This window comes from Pteropus alecto, unplaced genomic scaffold, assembly GCF_000325575.1.
Source record: "Pteropus alecto unplaced genomic scaffold, ASM32557v1 scaffold38, whole genome shotgun sequence".
In the NCBI taxonomy this organism is placed as follows: Eukaryota; Metazoa; Chordata; class Mammalia; order Chiroptera; family Pteropodidae; genus Pteropus; species Pteropus alecto.
Window position 1 is genome coordinate 1,399,506 of NW_006442512.1, and position 23,144 is coordinate 1,422,649.

At 48.7% G+C, this 23,144-nt stretch overlaps 1 protein-coding gene and 1 pseudogene across 12 annotated transcripts; both read right to left on the minus strand.

The window, feature by feature from the left end:
* Window positions 1–1,065: 1,065 nt before the first annotated feature.
* PPCDC (phosphopantothenoylcysteine decarboxylase) lies at window positions 1,066–23,112 on the minus strand. Of its 12 annotated transcripts, none has more exons than XM_015597650.2 (7): window positions 22,956–23,039; window positions 19,770–19,952; window positions 18,619–18,825; window positions 7,021–7,116; window positions 6,018–6,146; window positions 2,130–2,298; window positions 1,066–1,677 (listed from the first exon to the last, which is right to left on the minus strand). In XM_015597650.2, the coding sequence occupies exons 3-7, from the start codon at window positions 18,802–18,804 to the stop codon at window positions 1,604–1,606; spliced, it is 654 nt and encodes a 217-aa protein (XP_015453136.1). In that variant the 5' UTR covers window positions 18,805–18,825; window positions 19,770–19,952; window positions 22,956–23,039; the 3' UTR covers window positions 1,066–1,603. The 12 variants fall into 12 exon arrangements, with proteins under 12 accessions (XP_015453136.1, XP_006922672.1, XP_015453134.1 ...); XM_006922610.3 differs by having other exon boundaries at window positions 19,770–19,949; window positions 22,956–23,038; XM_015597648.2 differs by having other exon boundaries at window positions 19,770–19,949; window positions 22,856–22,993.
* On the minus strand, window positions 5,406–5,524 carry LOC112471699 (annotated as a pseudogene).
* Window positions 23,113–23,144: the final 32 nt, after the last annotated feature.

The window sequence follows — 23,144 nt, forward strand, 5'->3', positions numbered from 1 at the left end:
GGAAGGGCAATGTAGACAGGAGGGAACTTGGAAACCATTTAAGTGAAACTTTGGGACTGTCTCTAGATTTCAGTTATCCAGGCCTTCCCCATGCCCTGACCCCCAAACCAGTCAAAGAGGCTAGTTTTTGATGCTGCTATTTTAGTTATATTTTCTTTATTGCTCAAAGGCAATTTTACCTCAAAGGTTTACTTGATTAAGTCAAATGCTGTAGAGATAAAGGCTCTTGGAGGCTGCTGGAGGCTTTGGTTCCAGTCGCAGACTTCCTGGTGCCTCTTGAAGGCATCATTACCCTCAGTGGTCCAAGGGCATGCATGGGATCCTGCTCAACCCATGCATGGAAGGCAGGAGGGCAGGAAGCCAACCCAACCTCAGTTCCCAGTAGGCAAACGAACCCCGCCTACTGCAGCCACCCTAGGACTAAGCATGTATCTCTGGAGTCGCAGCCCCTCTCCTCGTCTGCATATGCTGTTGGACAGGGTGGCGGGGAGCAGAGACACCCAGGCCCCATCTCAGGCGCAGCAAAGCTGATGAGGACATCAGGAAGCAAGGGGCCTAGGTTCCAGGGCAGATTCCAATCCTGCTGGCTGTGCACTTGTCACTTGCATAAAGGGCCATGTCCACTTAGGGTCAGGATTTTATTTTTCCCAAAATGAGAAAATCTATTTCAGCAAATTTTAGAAGTGCTCACTGGTATGTATACATATCTAGCATTAACTTCCATTTATTTGACATGTACTATGTAGGAGGCACTTAGTGGGGTAGTTATTCTGAACAAATTCTCTCATTTGATCCTCTCAACAACTCTGTGAGGGTAGGATAATATAGATGAGGAAAGTGAGGGTCAAAAGGCCAAGGCCCTGAGCCAAGGTCCCACTGCTAGCACATGGAAGAGCTGAGATTTGAACTAGGGGCTATCTGGCTTCAGGGCCCTTTGCCCTTAACCACCACATGACATGGGGCCCAAGGAGCACCAGTCTGTCGTTAGCCCAGACCCTACCCCAGCCACACCTAGCAATACCCCTGATCTCTGAGATCACAGATGGGCTGTAAAGGAAGGAAAGAGTCTCTCAAAAGGTCACTTTATTTCTCAGTACCCTCCATCTCACAGCATGGTCTGTGGGAAATCTCAGGGACTTGCCAACTTGCAGGCTTTCCTGACTGCATGGCACCAGGACAACCCACCAAGGAGCTAAAACTCCAAAGGCCTGGCCAGGGGCCCGCCACACTGGGGCTCTCCAGCTGAGGCAATTTCTAAAAGTGGTTCCTGGGCATGATGTAGAATCAAGGTTGGTCAGTCACTCCTTGGTCCCCTCCCAGGGGCACAGGGACAATACAGCAGCTTGCTCCTCTGGCTTGCTGGGCCCATCCTAGGAAAAGGTGAGGAGGGGCTCCCAGAAAGCAGGTATCTTCTGGTTGAACGAAGTTGAGACCTGGGCCTTTGGTCTAGTTTAATGTGGGGCAGGTCAGGCTCTTGGAGGCTGTGCAACAGGCCAGGCCAGACCCCTACTCGGCAAAGGCAAGTCTCCACCTGATGTCTACCTTCACCAACTCGGCCTAAAAACACACTGGGTACAGGACACAAGTAGCAGAGGTCCTGGGTTCAACTCTGCTGGAAGGAGAGGACTTCTTTCACTTTGTTCACAATGGTGCCCACCTCAGCCATGGCTCCCAGACCTAGAGAACAAAGTTCTGCTGTGGCCTACAGACTGAAGCAAGGCACCATCCCCCACTCCCACCCCACCAAGTATCCCCCGCCAAGGGCTCCACCCAGAGCCCAGTGCCTGAGAAGGCCAGGGCCCTCTGCCTGAGCCAGACCCATCACATCCTTCCGAGACCCCCAGGACAGGTCTCAGGAACAGTTCCTGCAGCCGTCAAGAACTGCGCATGGACTGCATGCCACAGATGATGCCAGGCACCTTACGTAAACTATCTCATTTAATCCTAACAACTCTGAGGGAAAAGAATTATGATTTCCATCTTCCAAATGAGAAAGCTGAGCTTGGAGTAGTTTTGCCTGAGGTCACAACAGGCTGGGATCTGAACCCAGATCTACAACAGGCTGGGATCCGAACCCAGATCTGACCCTAGGTCGTAAGGACAGACTGTGAGCCTGGCCAGCTTCCCACCTTGGTCGCCACACACTAGCTTCTTGGCCACACAGGGGATCTCGATGTAGCCGAAGGCCTTGAGCTGGTCCACCTGCTGTGAGGTGATGGGATGCTCCCACATGGCCGTGTTCATCGCTGGGCAGAAGAGCAGGGGCTTTCTGCGGTCCCAGGCCCGGATGACACAGGTCTGTGAAGAAGGGCAAAGGTTGGGAAAAGGGTGCCTGCTGATCTGCCTGCCACTCCTCCCCAGCCCTTCCAAATCTCACACACCATCCTCTGGGCCATGACTAACCAGAGCGTTGGGATGACTGGGAGCTGCTATCTGCAGGGAACTATCTCATGTCACTCAGGGTGTGGAGCCATGTCTCCTCACCCCTCTCTACCTTCCCATAGGATCTGAGACAAGGCCCTATACACAGGAGGGGTCTCCTTGTGTGCCCAAGCACAAGGCTTCTCTACAGCTAGCCATACCTCACAGAGAGAAGCAACCCTGGGCAGGAACAGAAGACTAGCTCTACAGTTACCCACAGAGCTAAGGACCAGACTGCTCAGCAGATGGGGCCCGCCCACCCCGACAGTGGCTATATACTTCAAGGCCAACAAGAGCTGAGGCCAACAACATCTTATACATGACAAAGACCCTCTCACATGTATTATCTCATGAACACCCACTGCAAACTTGTAAAGAAGGTGCTGTCCATTTCACCAAGGGGGAAGCTGCACTCCTCAGAAGTGAGTAGTTGCCCCAAGTCACACACCCAAGGAATGATCCGGGGAATGAGGCTTTGTACAACCTCTACTGCACTTTGCAACCTCACTACCTCCTTATTTCTCCAGGCCATCTCATTGAGCCAGGGATGAGAGCAGCTATGAAAGAGAACAATCAGCTCACAGAGTCCTTAGCGCTGTGGATTTTAAAATCACGTAGACGTGACTTCAAATTTTGACTGTGCTATCTACTACTACTGGCCGTGAGAACTTGGACAAGTTATTTAGTACTCTGAGTCTCAGTTTCCTCTCTGCAAAAGCCCCTCTCATTGGGTGACTGTGAGGCTTGAGGGTGAAAATGCTTAAAGCTCTTCACACAGGGCCTGACACAAAGTACAGGCTACTGAAACAGGAGCTCCTGTTATTATTACAGGCACAGGCTTCCTGGGCCAAGGGCTGCCTTGGGGAGAGATAACCATTGTGGCCCACAGGAGTATGCTCCCCTGTGTTCTGACTGTTCCAAGAATCTCCTACAGGCCCCTCAGGGAGACAAGCTGGCACACCCCCTTCCTGAAGTAAAACCCATCAGAGAAAAAAAGGAGCAGTCCAGAGAACAATGAAATGAATAGTCCAGGGCCAATAATGCCCCTCTCAGTGCCCCTGCCCTCTCCTGGAAACAGGAAGGAAGTAGGACAACACACAGCCTCAGGATTTGGCTATTTGCGTAGTCCCAGACACCAGCATTTGTTTCCCACCAAGATCTCTCAATTTGGCAACCGGACTATGAATGGACAGTTTCAGTCATACTTCCTCTTGGCCCTGTGCCACCTGCTGGTTCTGCATAAGTCACGAGCATGCCTAGAAGAGCCCCCTAACTGCATGTAGGTGGGTGGGGGTGAGCTGGGGTTTCTATGTGTCCTCAAAACAAAGCACACTGACCAAAGCAAAAACCCAACCCCTCCATGTTTCACATCTCTCTAGCTCTGCCCACCTCATCTCAAAGCTCAGTTCTTCCTGGACCTTCCAGCAGCAGGAGGCATGGGAGGAGGCATCAGTTCCCACGGTTACTTCTGTTTGGCCAATGCTGTGTTCAGCATCTCAGACTCTGGCCCTAGGAATTCACTTGGGCAGAGAAAAGGCCTGGATCCTGGTCAGGAGACCAGTTCCCAGCTAGACTAGTCACCCAAGGAGGTCATCTCCTCTTTCTGAATGTGCTAGGCTGTTTAGCACAAAGAAGGGGCTAAACCCTGAGTGGGCCAGAGGGTGGGTGAGGTGCCAAAGGCCCAGAGGTCAGTGCACAGGTTCACACCCAGCACTGGGCACTGGAAAGGGAGGAAATCTGAAGTAGGGAGGCAACAGGGCAAACTTCTTTTCAAGTATACAAGGAGAAAACATCTTTTGAGAGAGGACAGAGCCATAGATCAAGGATGGTGACAGTTTAAACTTTACAAGATTTTCAATTCCTTGTAAGATCTGCCTTCAAGTGAAACCTTTTGAGGAAAATAGCCTGGGGGCTGGTCTTGGGAACATATTCTTGCTCAGCCAACTCAGGAGGAGAGAACCCTAAAGATTTCAGGGAACAGTTGGCAGCTTTGAAGGAAAAAAAAGAACTTTTGGGAGAAAGGAGGGGGCCCTCAAGAGACTGGCCCAGGCCTGGGCTTAACTCCTAGAGGTTGGATGCTATGCCACGTGGGCCGGCTGCTGCCCAGCAGGGGAAGCCTAGAGATTTGGTGACGGTGTTGGTCACACACAACTCCAACCCACTTTGATGAAAGTGGCAGGAGCTTTACAGGCTCTAGCCACCCTGTCAGCCCCAGCACCAGCCCCACTGGGAAGCCTTCTTGATCATATTGTCCCTAGGCTCACCCATCTATGCACTCTCCTACCCAGGTCCTGGCCACACAATCTGTGCTGCTCTTCTTCTGGACACCCTGTGTTCCTATTCAAATGATGCTTAAATCACTAGCAGATTCTTTTAGAAATGCCTTAAGCACCATCAGTAAGCACAGGAAGAAACTAACCTCCTATCTAACCACAAAAAATCTTGACCCAATTTCATTATTCACTTCTTCACCATATTTAATTCTGAAAAACTCGTAGCTGTTTGCCAAAATAAAATTACTAATTACCCCATACATACAATAAGTATTTACTGAATGCCTACTATATGCCCAGTACTGTGCTAGGTGGTGATTTCATTGTCAAAGGACCAACTGGGGTCATTTAAGATTGGACCACACCCCAGAGCATACATACTCCCTTCTCCCCTGCATGGGTAACCAAAAATTCTCTCCTTCCACACTGTGAGCTCCATATGTCCTGTGTGTCCCTCAGCATGGGGCCCAATTCATGGTATATAAAAGCTCAATGAATGAGGAAATGAGGTAATAAGGCAGAGGGAGGAAGGAGAAGAGATCATGCCTAACTCTTCCCAGGATGATCAAATAAACAAAGGCTCTTTAAGGACAATAGCTCCCCGGAGGTCCTTTAAGCCCTAGACAATCCTAACTTTGTACAGCTGGACTTCTGTTCCTCTCCTCCACCATCCATCAGCTCATGCTCTCAACCTGTGTTTTTTTTCTTTTACACCTACAGCACCTGGTATTCCTAGGTGGTCTCCCATCCAAGTTCTAAGCAGGCCTGACCCTGCTTAGCTTCCAAGATCAGACGAAATCGGGCACGTTTAGGGTGGCATGGCTGTAGTTCAATCTGTCTTTCTCCCCTCTTCCCTTCTAAATTTTCCATAATATACAGGAAAACTGCATATTATGCTACAGGAGAGATAAGTGTGCAAGAGAGATCCATTAGGAAGTAAATGCTCTTATCAGTTGCCCATGTAGATAAACAGATCCTGGTGAGAAGGCAGAGCTAAGGGAGGCAGGCAGTGGGGCTGGCCTGGGAAACCGACAGAAAGGCAGCCATGAATGAAGGACAAAGGGAGAAGAGCTGAAGGTCGAGGGGCAGATGAGAGGTGGACATCCTCAGAGAGCACACACAAGTCAAGTCCATCCATCAGGACCAGGTCTTCTACCCAGTTGCCAGAGCACAGGTGAGACAGGAGGGGGCAGCGGAAGTGTGCTCTGAGCAAACTGCCCAACATAAAAGGATTCCAAGGTGAGAACCTTGTATAAAGGCAGTCTGCAGCTCAGCAAACTGGAAGTAAGGCCCAGGGAGGAAATTGGGCAGGGAGTCACTCACAAGCAAATTGTCACAGATGCCACTGGCCACCTTCCCCAGAGTGTTGGCATCAAGAGGAGCCACCAGCATGAGGTCTGCCCACCTCCGCAGGTCAATGTGGAGAACTGGGTCAGACCGGTGCTTCCACATCTGGCAAAGAGAAAGAAATGGGGTCACTGGGCTGGCCACTCTCTCAGTGTGGAGGGAGGAAGTGTTGGGGGGAAAACCCAGCCAAGGGCACTAAGTCAGAAACCCAAGGGAGACCACCTGAGTTACCCCTGCCCAAATCCATTGCCATTCCCTCTCACAACTAAGCTGGTGAGCATTGGCTGTGGAGCCAACAGCCTGAGAGAAACCAGGCCTGAGGAAACAAATGCCCCTTGTCTCTCAGAGCTATTCCCTTTATGGTTTGGTTTTCAAGAGAACTGACATCTGGCAGGGAACTCCTGCCTAGCCTGTCTGTTTGAGGCGGATGCTTGGATTGTCCAAGCCAGTAGAAGAGCTCTGGGGCGGTGAGAAATGGAGGGGGTGGGGTGGGGAATACGGACCAGCCAAAAATGTTCTAGGCTGAGAATGTTTAAAAATGCCTGGCAGGGCACCCCTGTGAGGCCCACATGCTATGTCTAGTGAATCAGCCAGTGCTCACCCTTCTGTGGGAGAGCAGATATAGAGCCCAGTGGCCGTGGGAAGTGAGGCGCTCTGGACAGCCCTGACACGGGGCCACGTGGACAAGGGTGGTGGGAACAGAGCTCCTCTGTGGTTTCATCAGCCCAGATAAGTACAAGGACACTCAACCTCAGGCACAGGGCCAAAACTGAGCTCTGCCTGGGGTGGGAGGAGACTGCAGGCCTCCTGCAGGCCAAAAGCTAGACAGATGTTTTCCTCATCACCTCTGCCCCAAGGGCCCTGACCGCTGACTTGAGCCTGGCCTGTTTGCTACAGCCACCAGGACTATGGCTGCAGGACACTCCTGTCCTGTTGGTAGAAACACATGGAACTCACCCCTGGGGCCCCCAGCACTGACCTCCCATTCATCAGCATCACTGTAGAGGGTGACAGGAATGTCCTGGGGACTGTAGAAATGTTTGGCTCTTTCAGTTGTGACCACTGCTACTTCTAGCTGTCACCAAGAAAAGTGGGGGAAACCGTTACCACAGCCACTCGTGGAGGTGACACGGGGCCAGGTCAGGCAAGTGCTTTCTTCACAGTCTGGCTAGAGAGAGGAACTTCTCTCTCCCTGGCAGTTTGCATAGCTACTTCCGCTGTCATCCAAAGGTCAGGCCCCACCAGATATGGCTGTTTCACTTCCCCATCTAAGGAGCTGCTGAGGAATGAGTCACCAACTGTCCAGTGTATATAACGCTGCAGGCTCCTGACACTCAGGCAGAGTGAGGCGAGAGACAGAGCGAGGTGAGAGGCAGAGCCAGGCAGGAAGGGAACTCAGGGCAAGAAGGCCACCCCAAAGAGGCTCACGGGTCCTGAGCTCTGAGCTATGTCGAAGCCCTACCCTCTGTAGGCCAAGGCAGTGGTGGGGCTGGGGCCCAGGCCTTGGTGTCTGCATCCATGTCCCACTGAGACAGCAGGCAGAATCCCCTCTTGCACTTTTAGGAACAAGGACTCATGGGCTCCAGCTGCATACAGGCTCCAAGAAAAACAAACTTGTGTACCCTATACTCATAGGGCAAACACAAAGTTCACCTTCACACTACTCATTTACTAGATAAGTAAATAATGCAAACAAGGGGATGGTTAAGGTGCTTAACAGAATGAATGGCTGTGAGAAACAGCACACGGTAGTGGAAACTGCACTAGTCCAGTTAAGCTGGCAGAGTAAAGGGGCCCAGAAGAGATGGCTGAGAGGTGAAGGATGTAGAAATTCCATCTTTGGGTACATTTATCCATAAGGAAGAATAGTGAAGGGTGACAAGGACAGAATCATGGACTAACCCAAGCAGGGATCATGAGTGGCAGTGTCTGGGCCAGATCCAGCGGGCAGATGTGCTGTTTGGCCTGCATGGGGTTATAAACATTTTTAAGCCAATATATACAAATCAAAAAATTTCCCATAGAAAATTCAATTTCCTGGCTTCTCTTAAAAAAACTGAAAGTTCTGGCACTGCCGGCCCACATTCGCACTGATGATGATTTAATTGTATTGAGTAAAGGCTGCCTCTCTGTATGGGGTGCGCCTGTGCCAGTTCAGCCTAGTCCCCAGCCTTCTCTGTCATTTCACCGAGGCCCCCTTTCTTCATTTGTTTCCTGCCTATTATGGGACAGCGTTGTGCACAGCACCTAAGAACAAAGCTGGGAGCAGAGCATAGAAGCCTCAGGGAGGGCAACCTGCAGAAGAACTTCAGGTCTGGCGTTCCCAGCTCTACTAGGGAGCTCTCGGGCTTATCCATTCTCCTTCTCACTTCTCCTGAGATTCTACCATACTCAAACTTGCACAAAACCTCAGGGGCCTTTTTAAAGGTCGTTTAAACCAAACTCCAATGATCACTGGAGTCCCTTCTAGGCCAGCCCTAAACAAGCCTTGCCCAGTTCTGAACAAGATGGCGTATGAACGGAGCTGCCATCCCATCAGTGAATCAGCCCTGGAGATGCCTCAGGACCAGTCCAGGTAGGGAGAGCAGGATGGTGTTGAGACTTTTAAGACACAGAGTGATAAGGTAAAGTATGGGGCATAGTAAGTTAGAAGTAACCATAAGAATAGTAACATGTAACTTTTGAACAAACAGAAGAAAATTCAATCTACACATAAATAGGAAAGGGAAAAAAAAGAAGCGGAGAAAATACATGATAAGAAGAAAGCATTAAATAAGATGGCAGAAGTCCTAATATAATTTAATTGTAGTACATACACAATGGGTTAGACTTTAATCAAAATTCAGACTCTCACATTAGATGTTTTTAAATCCAATTCTAAAAAGACACATTTAAAACAAAAGGATAAGTAAAGGTTAAATCAAAGAATAAACTTTCAGTTAAATAAGGTAGATTAAACTCTGCTCCCTCTCAAAAGCCCACTGAAATAAAAGGGATTTTGTAAAAGGTATGAACCACCACCAACAACAAAATAAGAGGACCAAAAGAACAAAACAAAAATAATCCAGCAGTTAAAATATATAAACATATTTTTGGAAGATGGAAGTGGAAGGAGGAGGTATTAGTGGATCAAATCAGATCAGATTAGAAGAGATCAGATGCTATTTTTTAAAATGAACATCCAGGGAACAAAAAAGAACTCTTGGAAATTAAAATTATAAATAGTGAAATAAAAAATTTAATATAAGGTTAGTAGAAATCATCCAGATAGTAGAATAGAAAGATAAAGAGTTAGATAATAGCAGGGAAAAAAAGGTAAGAAAATCAGATCAGCTTCAGAGGTCCAAAATCTGACTAATAATGAGTTCCAGAAAGAGAGGAGAAAAAAAGGGGAGAAAACTACAAAAGAAATGAAATGAAATTTCCTGGAACTGAAGCACTCAGAGGTGGGAGCTATCTCTTCTGCCTGTAGGAGTTTGCGGTGTCCCATTGTTAGGCTCAGGGAACCTGGAGTATCGTGTCCCTCGAACTGAGTGTCAGTGCCTGCACTAGCATCAGCTCTTCTGGAAGCCACACCCTCCTGCTGATGTATATGGAACTTGCAATCAGCAAAAACTCAAAAGAGTTCTCACCCATGTGGCGGCTTATCAGAAGCCAGCCGACAAAGTAATTGAGGGTACCTGAAAGGGGGAGCATGGACCGAGGAAAAGAATTGCAGGAGGGAGCACAGATTCAAGCTGTGTCCCCAAGTTTATTTAGAACACACAACTTATAGCATCGCAATGAGAAAACAGCAGTCAAGACCCAAGGTCAGCCAAATTACTTATCCTGCAAAACAATGAAGTTCTCACAACTCAGAACTCTCTGCTAAACTGTAGCAAAGAATTTGCAGTGATTGCTATGTGAACAGTTGTCTCCCAGACAACCTCCTTAAGAACACTTGGTTTTTAACCCCTGACACTCTGCAGTGGTTCTGGCTGCAGCTCCCCACAGCGGCTAAGCCACAAGCCCCAGACTGTACCTGCACAGCTACTTTTCTGGTCCCAAATGCAGTCTCTCACATTTCTCTGGTAAAGTCTACCTTTCCAGAGTTGGCCCTCTGTTTGCTTGGTCTATGGAGAGCTCCTGAGATTTTAGTCCTGTTCCTCCTGGCCTGTTTCAGCTAGCACCACCATCGGGCAGCCCTGAGGCATGAATCCAAATCATGAACAGAACAAAGTCAAGAGCAAGAGCCCTTCCATAAGGTTCACAGGCTGCGGATGGAGGGTGGGAAAGAATCCATCCCAAATAGAATCTTCCACTAGTTATAAAAATGCTGACAACATCAACAGGTGGTTAGGGGATATCCTAGGATTACATCAAAGGCTTCGCCTAAATCCAAAAATACTTTGTCTAATATTAAAAAAAATAAACTAAAATTGATATGCCTCATTCCCAGTGAGCCAAATCAAGCCCCAGTGACAACCATTTCCTAAGTGCTCTTCTAAGTGCTCGCAAGCCTCATCTATCTGTGAAGCCCATCTCCTTCATCATTTTGATAAGTCATTAGTCATCTCCAGCCCCCAGCCTCTCTGCTATCTCCCGCATATCCTGTAGGTCACCAACTACAATCCCAGCACCCCAGAACAGAACCTGCCCAGGTCAGGAGGTGGATCACCCAACCTGGGTTCATGTCCTTTCTATCACTATTCGTCCCATCTTTTCAAGCTCAAAAGAAAAGACAGAAACAAAATAGGACACGTGAGCCCCTTCCCCATTCCCTTCTGTCCATCCTAATATTATGCCATTGGCCTCCAGCATCAGGCATTGTTTTGTTGTTCTTTTTTCAAATACATGTAACAGCCCTCTTGGTTATCCTGAGTTTCACCACAACTTCCACTCACTCTGGACCATATTCTATCTTCATCTTTGGTGACATATCTTCCTTTCCTCTGCTTTCCAATCTCCTTCAACAGAAGACTCCCCAGGTAGCCATATCAGTTTCTTTTCCTCATGGGGATTTTATCATTTCTTAGAGCTTCCCAATCATCCTGAACAATTTGCCACTTAAGAATGTCCCAGTTCATTCTCTATTCTGAAATTTGGAAAGCTGCTTCCTGAAGATCTAGTTTCCCTATGCTCCCCACTCCCGAACGGCCTGCCAGGTCTCAAAGTAAAGACTTTGCCTGGGGCCAGCCTTCAGAAACATTCCCAATTTGGTAATGGCCCTCTCAGGGGCTCCCTCCTCCCTCTCAGCTCTACATCCTGGGATGTAGAGGTTAAGAGGTTAGGGTCTCAGAGCCCCAACCAGGGGTCCAGGTAGGCTGCCCACTCTGGGCATTAGCCCCTGCTTGAGATCTTCTCTCTAAGCTCCTCCCCCAGTCTCTCAGTTGATCCCTCTCTGGCTACCCTCCCAGGCTACAAAGTCATTGTTAGGGAGCTTCCTGGTGTCACTGTCCCTACCTAAAGAGTACTGTGAAGAGTATGTATGAGCCTGTCCTTCTTGATGACCCTCCCCTGACCCCAATGAAGCAGCCACCTCTCCTTGGCAGTGACCGTGACCCCAGTGCTGTCTGGCAGGCCCAGACCAGTTTTTCTGGTTCAGAGGGATGTCACTTGATCTGATTCATCAGCCCTATGGGCTTTGTTCTTTCATTTTCATTCACTCTGCCAAAAGGTCCTGGGAGCCAAGGGCTGGACCCTGGGTTTGCACACATTAAAAAAAAAAAAAAAAAAAAGGCAAGTTGTGTTACCTTCTGAGATACTAAATAACTTGTACTATTTACTTGACCACGCTGACCTTTCTCCCAGCAAATGCCAAGAAGCCCTGGCAGTGCAAAAAACTCCTGAGGGCAGGAACCCTCCTTGGCTTTCTCTTACACTCTCCTGGGTCCTGGTAGAAGCAGAGCTGGGCATTAAAACAATCTCCCACACACTACAGAGTTCCTAAAAGGTAGTCCTTTGCTTGGTTCCCTGGCGAAACCACTACCAACAGTTTTCATATCTAATATTTTTAGCCTGAACCTCTTTGTGTGATGTGACGAAGGCCTGCCCAGACCCTATTATAGAAGCTGCTTGCTTTTTGCCTAGCATTTATAGAATTTTTTTTCCTGTAACCAGTTGGCAAGTCTGGTTTCCTTTTCTCTGTTGAAGAGACATCACCAATCCCATCTGAGGTTCCTGAAGTGTCAGAGAGGAGAAATGAAAATAGAATTTGGGGTGATGCCTCCTCTTCTACTTTTAGGCCCCTCGTCTGGCCCAGCCTGCTTTGGGGGCAGATTCTCAAAGAGACCTGTGGAGAAGTACTTTCACAGCCACAGGATAGAACAAATCCTATGGCCTGAATCTCCACCTCCAACTCCATCTCTAGCCTCTACTCACTATAACCATGAACTAGCAGCACCCCCTCCCCAAGTTATGACAACCAGAAATGTCTCTGGACATTGTCCAATGTCTCCTGAGAGGTAATATCAACTACTCTACAGAATTATGCAATAGAACTCTCTGCAGTGATGGAAGTCTGTCACATCTGTGCTACCTAGTATGGCAGCCATGAGCAACATGTGGCTATTGAGCTCTTGAGGTATGGCTGGTGTGACTGTGGGCCTGAATTTCTGGTTTCATTTAATTTTAATAATTTAAATTTAAATTTGAATATGGCAAGTGACTACCATATTAGATAGCACCACTCTGGTATATACAAGTGAAGAAGAGCCTCAGCTGGAAGCCCCAGGTGAGTGGCTGGAAAAGAGCAGGTGTTTCAGTTTCTAGGGTGTGTGATGATGGCTCCACAGGAGACTGATGAGGATTCTAGAGAGGAAGCACCAGCCGTGCCTGATTTAACCTGTCACAAAGGTTGGAACCCTAAGCTTTGGTGGCTGAGGCCTCTGGGCTGACACACACAGCAGAGGCCCCCGACACTGGGCCAACCAGTGTTGACACTAGCAGTGCCCAGGGCCTGGGGGCCAGACAAGAAGCTAGCATGAAGCTGAGCATGGGGATGGCAAGTATACTCTAGGAAAAAGGAATACGGGTGCCCAGGGAATGAGCACATGGGGTGGGAAGCTGTGGAGGAGGTAGCCTCATTAACAAATCCCTGAAGGATTTCTGGTTGGCTGAGTGGGTATCCTAATGGCTCACAATGTTGTTTCAACTAGCAAACATTTACTGAGCCTACTAAGCTCATGCGGGCCAGAGTGAGTAAGGTACAAGCTCTGCCCTCAGTAAGGGCTCAGTCTAACAGGTGGGTGGGTATGCAACTCCTGATCATAAAGCAAGGCAGTCCAGGCAAGAGTCCACAGCTTCTTGGGATTCTTACACTCACATTCTCTAGCTTGAGCAGAGAATGTCCACTCTCCAGGTCTGAGTTCCTGAAGTTCACACGCTAATAGGAGTTAGGAAAACTAGCCTCAAGCCCCAATTCTGCCAACTCACTGGCTGGGGGATCTCAAGCAAATCCCTTCTCTAGCCTTGGTTTCCCCTTCTGAGCCATGAGCCACTTGGACTACATGGCCTCCAGGGGCCCATGCAGCCCACTGTACCATCTTAGCCCTCTTGTGACCTTTGCCCTTGCCCACCAGGCTCTGCCTCCAAATGGGCCTTCTAGGGGACCTCGCATTTTGGTCACACCAGCCTTTCCTGCCATTCAAGCAGGACCGAGCTGCAAATCTCTCTGTGCTCTTCCCCAACTAGAGAAAACTCTCAAGAATAGAACCAGAGAGGCAGACTGCAGAGGCTCTACATGGGGATGTTGTTCTGGGGTATCAGGAAAGGCCCCTGGGGTACAGGACCCATCGGCCCTTTGACCAGCAGCTTGCAGAACTCATTCCCTGGAGGAGCAAGCTAGGGAGGAAGGGGCCAGCCAAGACAGTGGAGACCCGAATAGCTGTCTCAGAGCAATACAGCTAAGTGGACCAGTTTCTATATCAAGACCACAGAGCAGGCAGGTAGTCTCCACCTAGAAAGAAACAAACCTCAAACAAGTCCTTGGTTCTCCTACTTGCCTTTCCTCCATAAGCATTGGTGGCTGGGGCGGGGGGTGGGGGCGGGCGGCGAGCATAAAGTTACAAAGAATGTTCCATAACATCCCCACTGAAAGCCCCATGAACTTTAAAAATAATACACAGAAGGTAGAAAATTAAAATTGAACGGAATGATACAAAATGAAAAATGCTAGGCTCCCTTCCTGCTCCTGTATCTCTACCAGGGAAACCACCTCCAGAGGAAAAATTGCAGGCAGTAATTCAGATCTAACAAAAGGAAGTCATACTATATGCCAGGGGGTGACAAACTTTTTCTATAAAGGGCCAGATACTATTTTAGGCTTTGTCACAACTACATAAGACTGCAGCCATAGGCAAGGTATAAATGAGTGAATATGGCTGTGTTCCAATAAAATGTTATGGATGCTGAAATTTGTATTTCATATACTTTTATGTGGCACAAAAGAGTCTTCTTTTGATTTTTTTTTAACTATTTAAAAATGTAAAAACCATTCTTAGCTCATAGGCCATACAAAAACAGGCCATGAGACTGGATTTGGCCAATGGGCCACAGTTTGCTAACTCCTGTACCTTGCTCATTCACTCATATCTTAAGGCTTGTCCTTCACTGATATCTTATAGATTGCCCCTCATTAGCACAGAGATCCACTAATTCTTCTGAACCAATGCCTCAGAATCCACTGAGAGGCTATACCATAACTGCGCCACGCCTCTCTACTGTAGGACATTTTGTTTCCAGTTTGTTTTGGAATTATAAACAATGGTATAATGAACATCCTTACACACATGATCAACTTTTATAAACATATCTCACAGGGTTCAGTTCTATGGGTGAATCATGGGCTATGAACATTTGTGATTTCTCATGATACTGCCAAATGGTCCTCCATAAAAGGAGAATTCACTTCATACTGCATATGAGTAGGGGGCCCTTTCTCCCTCACCTTTGACGGCCCTGAATATCTTGATGGGCATTCTAAAAATTTATCCTTCTCTAAGCTCAGAGCCTGCCAGCTCCCTGAATGGGAAATTTTCTCTACCTTTAGAAATCCCCTCTGGCTCTCAGCCCTGCTGATGCCTGCCTTGGCAAGGCTAGAGGAGTGTCTGTCTTCTCCCAAGTGAGAAGGGTGCCAACCAAAGGGCAGAAACTGACTGAGCTGACAACTCAGACATAACTGCCCCCCAATTACTTGACAATTATAGAACTGCAAAACATCCTAAAACTCCTTTACCCCAGGACCTTCTCTCAGGCTGCCTTTGGGTCCTAGTTCTTTGTGCTCTCACATCTAGAATCTTCTCCCACTACTGCCAGAAGAGGTCTTGGAGATGGATCATTTGAGTACCTGTCCCCACTTCATTGCATAGATAAGAAAACTAAGGCCATAAAGAACTGACTTGCCCAGGGTCCTAGTGTGAGAGGCTCAGCTGCCTCTCTTGAGGTAGGGCTAGTGCCCACTGTCCAACTCCCCACACTGCACATAAAGGATCCAAGGCTTCTTTGTTGGCGGCCACTCTCCCTGACTGCTAGTGTGTGATGCTTGAGGCTAAATCTACCCTTCTTCATAAGCCCCTCACAGTCTCCCTGGTCTGGCTTTAAGTCAATGATTCTCCTGGGGTACCTGGACACACCGGTGAATCAGGAGTAGTTATGAGCCAGGTCTGCAGAATCACCCAACTTCCTGCAGCCCACACCCCACACATTCGTTTGCTAGTCAAAATCTAGGTATGCCTAAGGGAGTCCTGGTAAGTGAACTCATAATTTAGGCAAAAAGCTGAGAAGGACTGCTTTAAGGGACAAGGTCTGTTCCTGGGGGTGATGTAGAAAAGGGCCAATGGCAAAATCAGTACCATCAGGGAGGGTGGGGAAGTGCTAGGGGAAAGGTCACTGCCTCGGGGCCAATACAAGGCAAGCCAGAGATCTCCCTTGGTTACCAATACCACACAAGGACCCCACCATACAAACTCAGGTTCTTTAAGAAGCTTTCTATCTGCAGAATGAAAGGGCCGAGAAATGTGATGGCTGTGGGCCCTCCACTTGAGCAGGTAGAATGTGGCTCCAATGGCTTCTCCCACATGGACCATCTCACCAACCCCAACACCCCATACCACAAAGCTGGCCCAAAGGACATGACAACAAGGAGAAAGACAGCTAAAGACATGAAACAAACACTGTTAAGTGCTTCCATGTGCCAGAAAATGTGCCTAGTTGTTGGCACAAGATGACAAACTGTTTCATCTATGTCCCTCTCCTTCTGTCTTAACAAGAGCCTGAAGGCATGGGTGGCAGGAGTCATCTTTATTTTAAACCGAGAAAAGCATGCTCCAAGGGGCTAAGTCAGGACCTCCTTCCTCCCAAGTCAATGACCTTCTGGCTGCCTGCCTTTCAGCTTCAACTCCAGCAGAGAGAAAGAGCGGAGTCTTGTTCCAGTCACAGCTTGTCCTTCAGTGGACAAGGCTAAAAGACCTGGGGTAGGCTGGAAAGCCTCCCTGCTCCAGGCCCTTTCCTCACACCCCTATAAATATAAATACTGGCTGTGTGGGATGGCAGGAAGCGGTGGAGCTGCCATTTCCCTCAGCTCGGAAGCTGCCATCTGTTTCCTGGGATAGGACTCCCTGCCCCCACCCACCCCCAGTCCGGAAATTCACTCACTCTGGGGCTCTGGCGGGGGCGGGGTTCGGAGGCTAGGGACTACACAGCTCCTTTTCTCCCTAGGGGGCCCGGCCAGAGGCTGTCACTGCTACAACCCTTTCCAGGCCTCCCACCCTCATGGCTCTAGCTGGCCAGCTTCTACCAACAGTTCTGGGTACAGGAAGGATGGCAGGCTCCAGGCAGCACTGCCCTGGCAGCACCACTGCCCAGCCTTGGGACTCTCCTCCCTTTCCCACTCTGGCCTGGCTGGCATCCCTGGCTGCCTGCTTCACTACTTGTCCCAGCCTGGGGGATGAGGCGAGGGGCTGACTTTCTGGGTTGAAGTTTGTGGAAAGTAAAAAAAAAAAGTAAAAGTTTCCAGCCCCTGCCTAGAATCTCAAAAAGGTCATCCACAAGTGAGCACTGCCCCCTGCTGGACACACCAAGTACATCCACCTGTGCCACCCTGCGTTAGGTGCTGTGTAGATACAAACAAGGAAAAAGCACAGCCTCTGCCCCAGTGACTTAATACCACCCCACAAAAACTAGTGTCGGACAACATGAACAGAGTCAAAGGCAGCCAATGGTTCCATATCTTGGTCAAGGGTCTCTCCTTGACCAAACTCTAGTCAGGCTTCTCTGAGCCACTTTTTCAATCAGGCCTGTCCTTGAGCCTTGTCCTCAAGAGCAAGAATCCTGCTAAGCTGGTTTGGCCAGAAGCCCCCATCCTTGATATCTGACCAGCCTGGACATCTCATCAGGCTCCTCATCCCCCAACACTCCCCAGAAGATGTCTTATCACCCTGCCTGCCTTCAGCAAGAATCCTGTTAGGATCATTTAGCAAGAATCCCCCTTACTGCTGATGTTTCCTCTTAGTAATTTTCCATCCAATGACCGCCCCCGCCCCCCACCCCCCACCTACTCCTTGGCTATAAATTCCCACTTTTCCTTGTTGTATTCAGAATCAAGCTCAGTTCTATATGGAGGTCTCTTTTCCCTTATTACAATAGTTTTTTTCTGAATCAAATCTGTTTTTACCACCTTAAAACATCAGATGAGTTTTAAAAGGAAGGGAACAAAACCACATGAGCTGAGGCAGGCTAGTAAGGCTTCTAGATGAAGGTTTTGTGCAGAATTTGAAATGGCAGACAGAAGCAGAGAGGGCAGTGCAACCTGGCAGGGGCTAGCCAAAGCAAAGGTCATCTGAGTGAAGTGTGCAGCAGTGAAAGAGCAACAGAACAATCAAAGCACCTGGATACCAGAAAAGGAAGTGGGGTTGTCACCTGCTGGCATTTACATTGTTTAAAGCCTTGAATCTTTCCCACAGAAGAACCTGCCCCAGAACCCCAATATATAAAACTGATCAAAGTTGATATGGTCTGGTCAAGGGCAGGGGCTCAACCTATCAATCTCCAACACACTGTGGTGGCCCCTGGGTAACTCTGAACACTTGAAGGAATTAAGTTTAAACCAAAGCTGCCGCAAATGCCCCTGAGGTTCCAGTGCATTTGCACTGACAGAACAGCTACAGTGTCTCAAAGGGAGAATAGAGCCACAGTGTTAAAGACAGAGTGAAAGCGGGGGATGGAGGGGGGACAGGGAGCCCAAAGCAGCAAGGGGGCACTGAGAATTTGTTGCATTTCTCTGGCCAGCCCTCCTCCCATACCAGGACCTCAAGGAAACTCAGGGTCGACAATGGAAACTCAGCTCCTCCATTCACCAGAGCTTTCCTGTCCCAGTCTCCCCTCGAGCTCTGTCCACACTATCTAATCTAGCTCCTGGTTATACTGTCACACTGGTCTCTGTCTCCCGCAATGTCCTCATATCAATGAACACAGAGAACTTCCACAAACACCCCAATTAATAAAAAGAAAACCTCATGCACTGAACAAAAATGGGCTGGCTCCAGGAACAGCAATCTTTTAATATCAGAGGCTGCCATGTTTGTCTAATAAGGATACTCACACCAGGAATGTCCAAAAGCATTGACACCAGAAGAGGCAACTTCAGGGCTGCAACACTCCCAGTGACACCCACAAGAACATGGTACTGTCTCTCTACCAAGGGTGCAGCAGCTGGACATGAGGACCTTGGTTCCATGTGGGGTCTGGTGGCTTCAAGTTCTGGCAGCCTGCCAGAAGTGGGCTCCATAAAGCTGTCAAAATTTAGGATCTAAAAGCAGAAAAAAGGGCACCCACTTCATTCATACATTCGACACTGGGGTTCCTGAGGCGTCGGCAGTCCCAGCTTCTGGGAGCACAGAGTTTGATAAGGTCAGATAGCCTCAGCACTCATAGGTAAGTTAAAATGTAATGTGGTCAGTGCTGTGAGGAAGGTCTATACCAGGGGCTGTGGCTGGCCAGGAATAACTCTGAGGAAGTCAGAAACCAAAAAAATGGCATTCAGGTTGAATCCTAAAAGAGGAATTAATTTTTCCAGAAAGAAAAAAACTCTTGCAAAGGTGAAAAGACCTAAAGGAGGGTGGCAGGCTTGGAAAACAGGGAGTAGCTTACTAGTGAGGCTAAAGTGTAATGGGGTGGGGCAGGGGGGCAGTAAGTCTGAAAAGTCAGGTCAAGGGCAGTGTCAAGGGTGGTGAGGGCCAGGGTGAGTTTTCATTTTAGAAAGATGGTGCTGGTGACAGTGTGGAGGGGGCCCCGGTGGTGATGAGACTGAAGGGGCAAAGTAAAGAGCTACTGTAGTGGGCCAGGCTGACTGACTGAAGGGAGTAGCAAGACGAGATGAGTTCCAAGGTTAAATGTGAAGTAGAACCCTAGGCTACGAGGGGGTTTGGCTGCTTCAGGGAGCTGAGAGATTTGCCTCTCTGTCCCTGTAGATCAGACTGGGACAAACCCAAGCCCAGGAAGAGACAAGCATAAAGGGGATGTAGGCCCCATGAGACCAGCTACTTGGTTTATTCCTCTGACTCTCAGATGTTGCTATAAGTGTGTGCCCATGATCATATGGCTGATGTAAACACCAAAACCAACATTCTGCAGGCTGGACCAGCAAAACATACTCACTCCATTAGCAATAGTCACTGAGGACAAATTACTGAGGGCAAAAGAATTGTGGAAGACACAGTCACTTTAAATGAGTTGGAAAGACAGGAGTAATACCTGAAATCACCTGAGACGGGTCCTTCTCTGGGGTGCACCTTTTTGGTGATCATCGATTCAATTTGTTCATCAGGTTTCTTTGCCTCTCCCTCTCCACTTCCATACCACGACCAGCAAGCTCCCTGAATGTGTGACCAGGTCTAATTGCCAATCACCAGGCACTTGGTGGGTCCCAAACATCTGCTAAATAAATAATAAACTGTACCCTCTGAAACAGGGTGTGGCAGAGGAGAGAAGCCTGGCCTGTGAATCCCAAGTGCTGGGCCCTGTTCATGGTTGTGCTCCTGACCTGGTATGTGGCCTAGGCCTAGAGTACTTCCTCTCTAGACTTATTTCTTCATCTGAAAAATACAGCAGTAGGAACATGCAATCTTTAAAGCTCCTTCCAGCAGAAACCTTCTGAGTCAATGCAGGAAGACAGCAGTAAGGGCTCTCTGTACTAGAGAGTCCCAGAATATGCACTCAAAATGGGCAGAATCAGCAACAGAGGGGTTACCAAGGCAGACCCTGAGGAGAAAGTGCCCGCGAGTCTCTCAATGACTACCTCCATGGCTGTGCACCCACAGGACAGGGGCTTCCTCTTTACTCTACAGGCCCCTTGGCTCCCTAGGGCCTCTTTGCCCAGTATTTGCCTTCAGGACTCAGGTATATACCTACATGAGCTGAAGATCATGTTTGGATCTATTATCCTACTCCTACCTGGAAGGGTCTCTCAGAGGCCCAGAGCCTTCTCAGTAGGGGTTAAGCACAGACCAGTTCCCTTCAGCAAGACTCCCCCAAAGTTCCATTTGCCAGTGACCTCAATCTCTGCTCTACACCAGGGCCCTGCTTGCCTAGAGCAGAAATGTATCTACTCCAGGGCCTGGGGAGCCCTGTTAGCAACTGGCCTATCATCCAGCTTCTTCCAAGAACTAATCAGCAGTCTGATCAGCACCCACAGTAGGTGATGTAGGCACATTCCTCACTCTCCAGAGAAACCTGCCAGATCTCAAACTTTGACCCTGTCCCACTCCAGCCAACTGGTGCTAGGACAGAGAGTTTTCTATGAAACCAGAAGCTGAAGTTCATCTATGCATCCCCTGAAACTCCTCCACATCAGGCTGATATCATTCCTAAGGAACAGGTTACTGAAAGCAGTTAAACTTGGGGCAGGAATCCATGTTGGTGACTTCAATCACCCCACAATACATGGTACAGCCCAAGATTTACTACTTGAGCCTACTGAGCAATTTTTGCTAAGGACCAAAGCCTACCTACCTTTCTAAAAAGTGGGTGGGAGATTTGTATTTGAGGAGTAGAAAGGGGATAATTTAACCAACATTTGAAAGCAAGGTCAAATTGATTCAATCTGACAATCCCATGGAAATTGACAGCTAGCAGTTATGTTCATGCTCAAAAAAGATCAAATCCCAACAGTAAGTCTGTTACTCTAGCCAATTCCTGTTAGAACCATCTATTTGCACAGCCAAGGCAGTTGTAACCAGCAGCTCATTTCCCTGGGCTCTGCTGGACTCATAAGGAACACCTGAGCAGCAGAAAGAGTTGGCAGGCAGAGAGGTTATAGGGCTGAAGGCTGTCTACTAAGCCTCAAGCTCCCAGGGCACCAGTCATGCAGATAAGCCACAGCCAGGAAAATGGCAGCTTCTCTGTCCTTTAGAACAGGGGTCCGCAACCCCCGGGCCGCAGACTGGTACTGGTTTGTGGCCTGTTAGGAACTGGGCCGCAGAGCAGGAGATGAGCAGCAGGTTGGCAAGCAAAGCTTCATCTGTATTTGCAGCCGCTCCCCAGTGCTAGCATCACCACCTCAGATTCACCTCAGCTTCATAGGAGCATCGGTCCCTTGTGCCAAAGAAGGTTGGGGACTGCTGCTTTAGAAAGATAGGGCCAGAGTAAAGAGCCTCAACCTGTGGCAGGCTCATGGTATGTAAATCTCTTACGAATTTAATTATGGCAGTTAAATAAAAGTTTCTGTGATACCTGTCAGTCACAATAAGGGCAGGTGTGGGTCCAGGGAAGAACCAGGGCTCAGACAAGGTATGAGCCTAGCCCACAAAGGAATGATGAGGGGCTGGGGCCTAAGCAAAAGCAGAACCAAACTCAGGGGTGGGGGTGAGAGTGGGGATGGGCAGGGATCCAGGACTTAAATTCTTAATGTTTGAGCCCCTCACTACTGGCCCCAGGCTTCTGCTTTGACCTCATCTCCTACCAGTCAACACACTCTACTCTCTGCCACAGTAATAATGAACCACCTATCACTCACCAACGTGTCACCCTGCCCCCAAACCCAAAATCATTAAAAGAAGTCATATGGCCACAGGAGTACTTTGAACCCCTTCTCCTAAAGAAAGACAAGGAACTCTTCAGGGAGAGCTCAAGGCCTTGGCTTTCTAAGATGCTCTTCTCTCAAACCAGAAGCAGTATACTTGACTCTGCTGCTCCCGTAATCCCAGGCACCCCTCCTCCAGGCCACATGTTGGGAGAGATGTAGGTTATTATATTCACACAGGCGGGCTACTAGCAAGGGAATGACAGTACTGCCACCTCTCAGCCAAGGGAAGAAATGAGGAAAACTCTTGCTCCTGACACCACTTCCCCAACTTGGCAATCTCTCCTGCCCATTATCTGGCATGAGCCTCCAATACTTCAAAAAACAGCATTTTTCTCTGACAAAATGTGGCCTCAGTCTAATTTTTAAATCTCAGTCAGTACTTTTAGGCTGATCTAGGAGCTAACTGCAACATTCCAAGGCTCAGCTTTTTCTATTTAAACAACTTTTATAAGATAATTTGTATTTTGGTCAGTCCCTATTCCTTTTTGGAAGCAGGCTCATGATTTCTTTTTTTTTTTTTTTTTTTTTTTTTAAGGCAATTGGTTAAGTGTGGGGAACTGACAGGGCCACCTTTTAAACTAGATTAAACAGCACTAGACAATCGCCGAGCAGCCCAAAGCGGGGATGGAAGCGCAAAAAACAAATCCTCCACTTCAGGCTCGAGCCGGGAAGGGGTTCCTAATGCTCCCGCCCCACGGGCACAGAGAGGAAAGTGAAGCTCCACAGCCCCTACACGCACAAAAGTGAGGACACATACGCACACCCGCAGACCCGGTCGCAAGCTAAGTTTCTTCAGCCTCCCTCTCACTCCGCCCTGCAGCGAGGATTCATTCCCCGAACCCCCTTCGTCTCCTCACCCGCGCCAGGCGCGTCTCGGAGGCGCCCCCAAATATCGCAATATCTCGGCCGCCCTTCGCGCTGATTCTGATTGGCACTCAATCTCACGAGAGTATCTGGCAGCCTACGTGATCGCGCAGCCTTCTGGGAGTTGTAGTCCATTTCTCTGCCTTCTGGTAGTTGTAGTTCGCTGGAGAGAGTCCTGCCGC

What these genes read in the sequence shown, in the direction of transcription:
- PPCDC (XM_015597650.2), bottom strand. Translation starts at nt 18,804, where the DNA reads ATGGAGCCCACTTCTGGCAGGCTGCCAGAACTTGAAGCCACCAGACCC. An exon ending in GTGATGCTGATGAATGGGAG is followed by an intron (nt 6,147 to 7,020) that starts GTCAGTGCTGGG and finishes TCTCTTTGCCAG; the next exon opens with ATGTGGAAGCACCGGTCTGA. An exon ending in GCATCTGTGACAATTTGCTT is followed by an intron (nt 2,299 to 6,017) that starts GTGAGTGACTCC and finishes CCTTCTTCACAG; the next exon opens with ACCTGTGTCATCCGGGCCTG.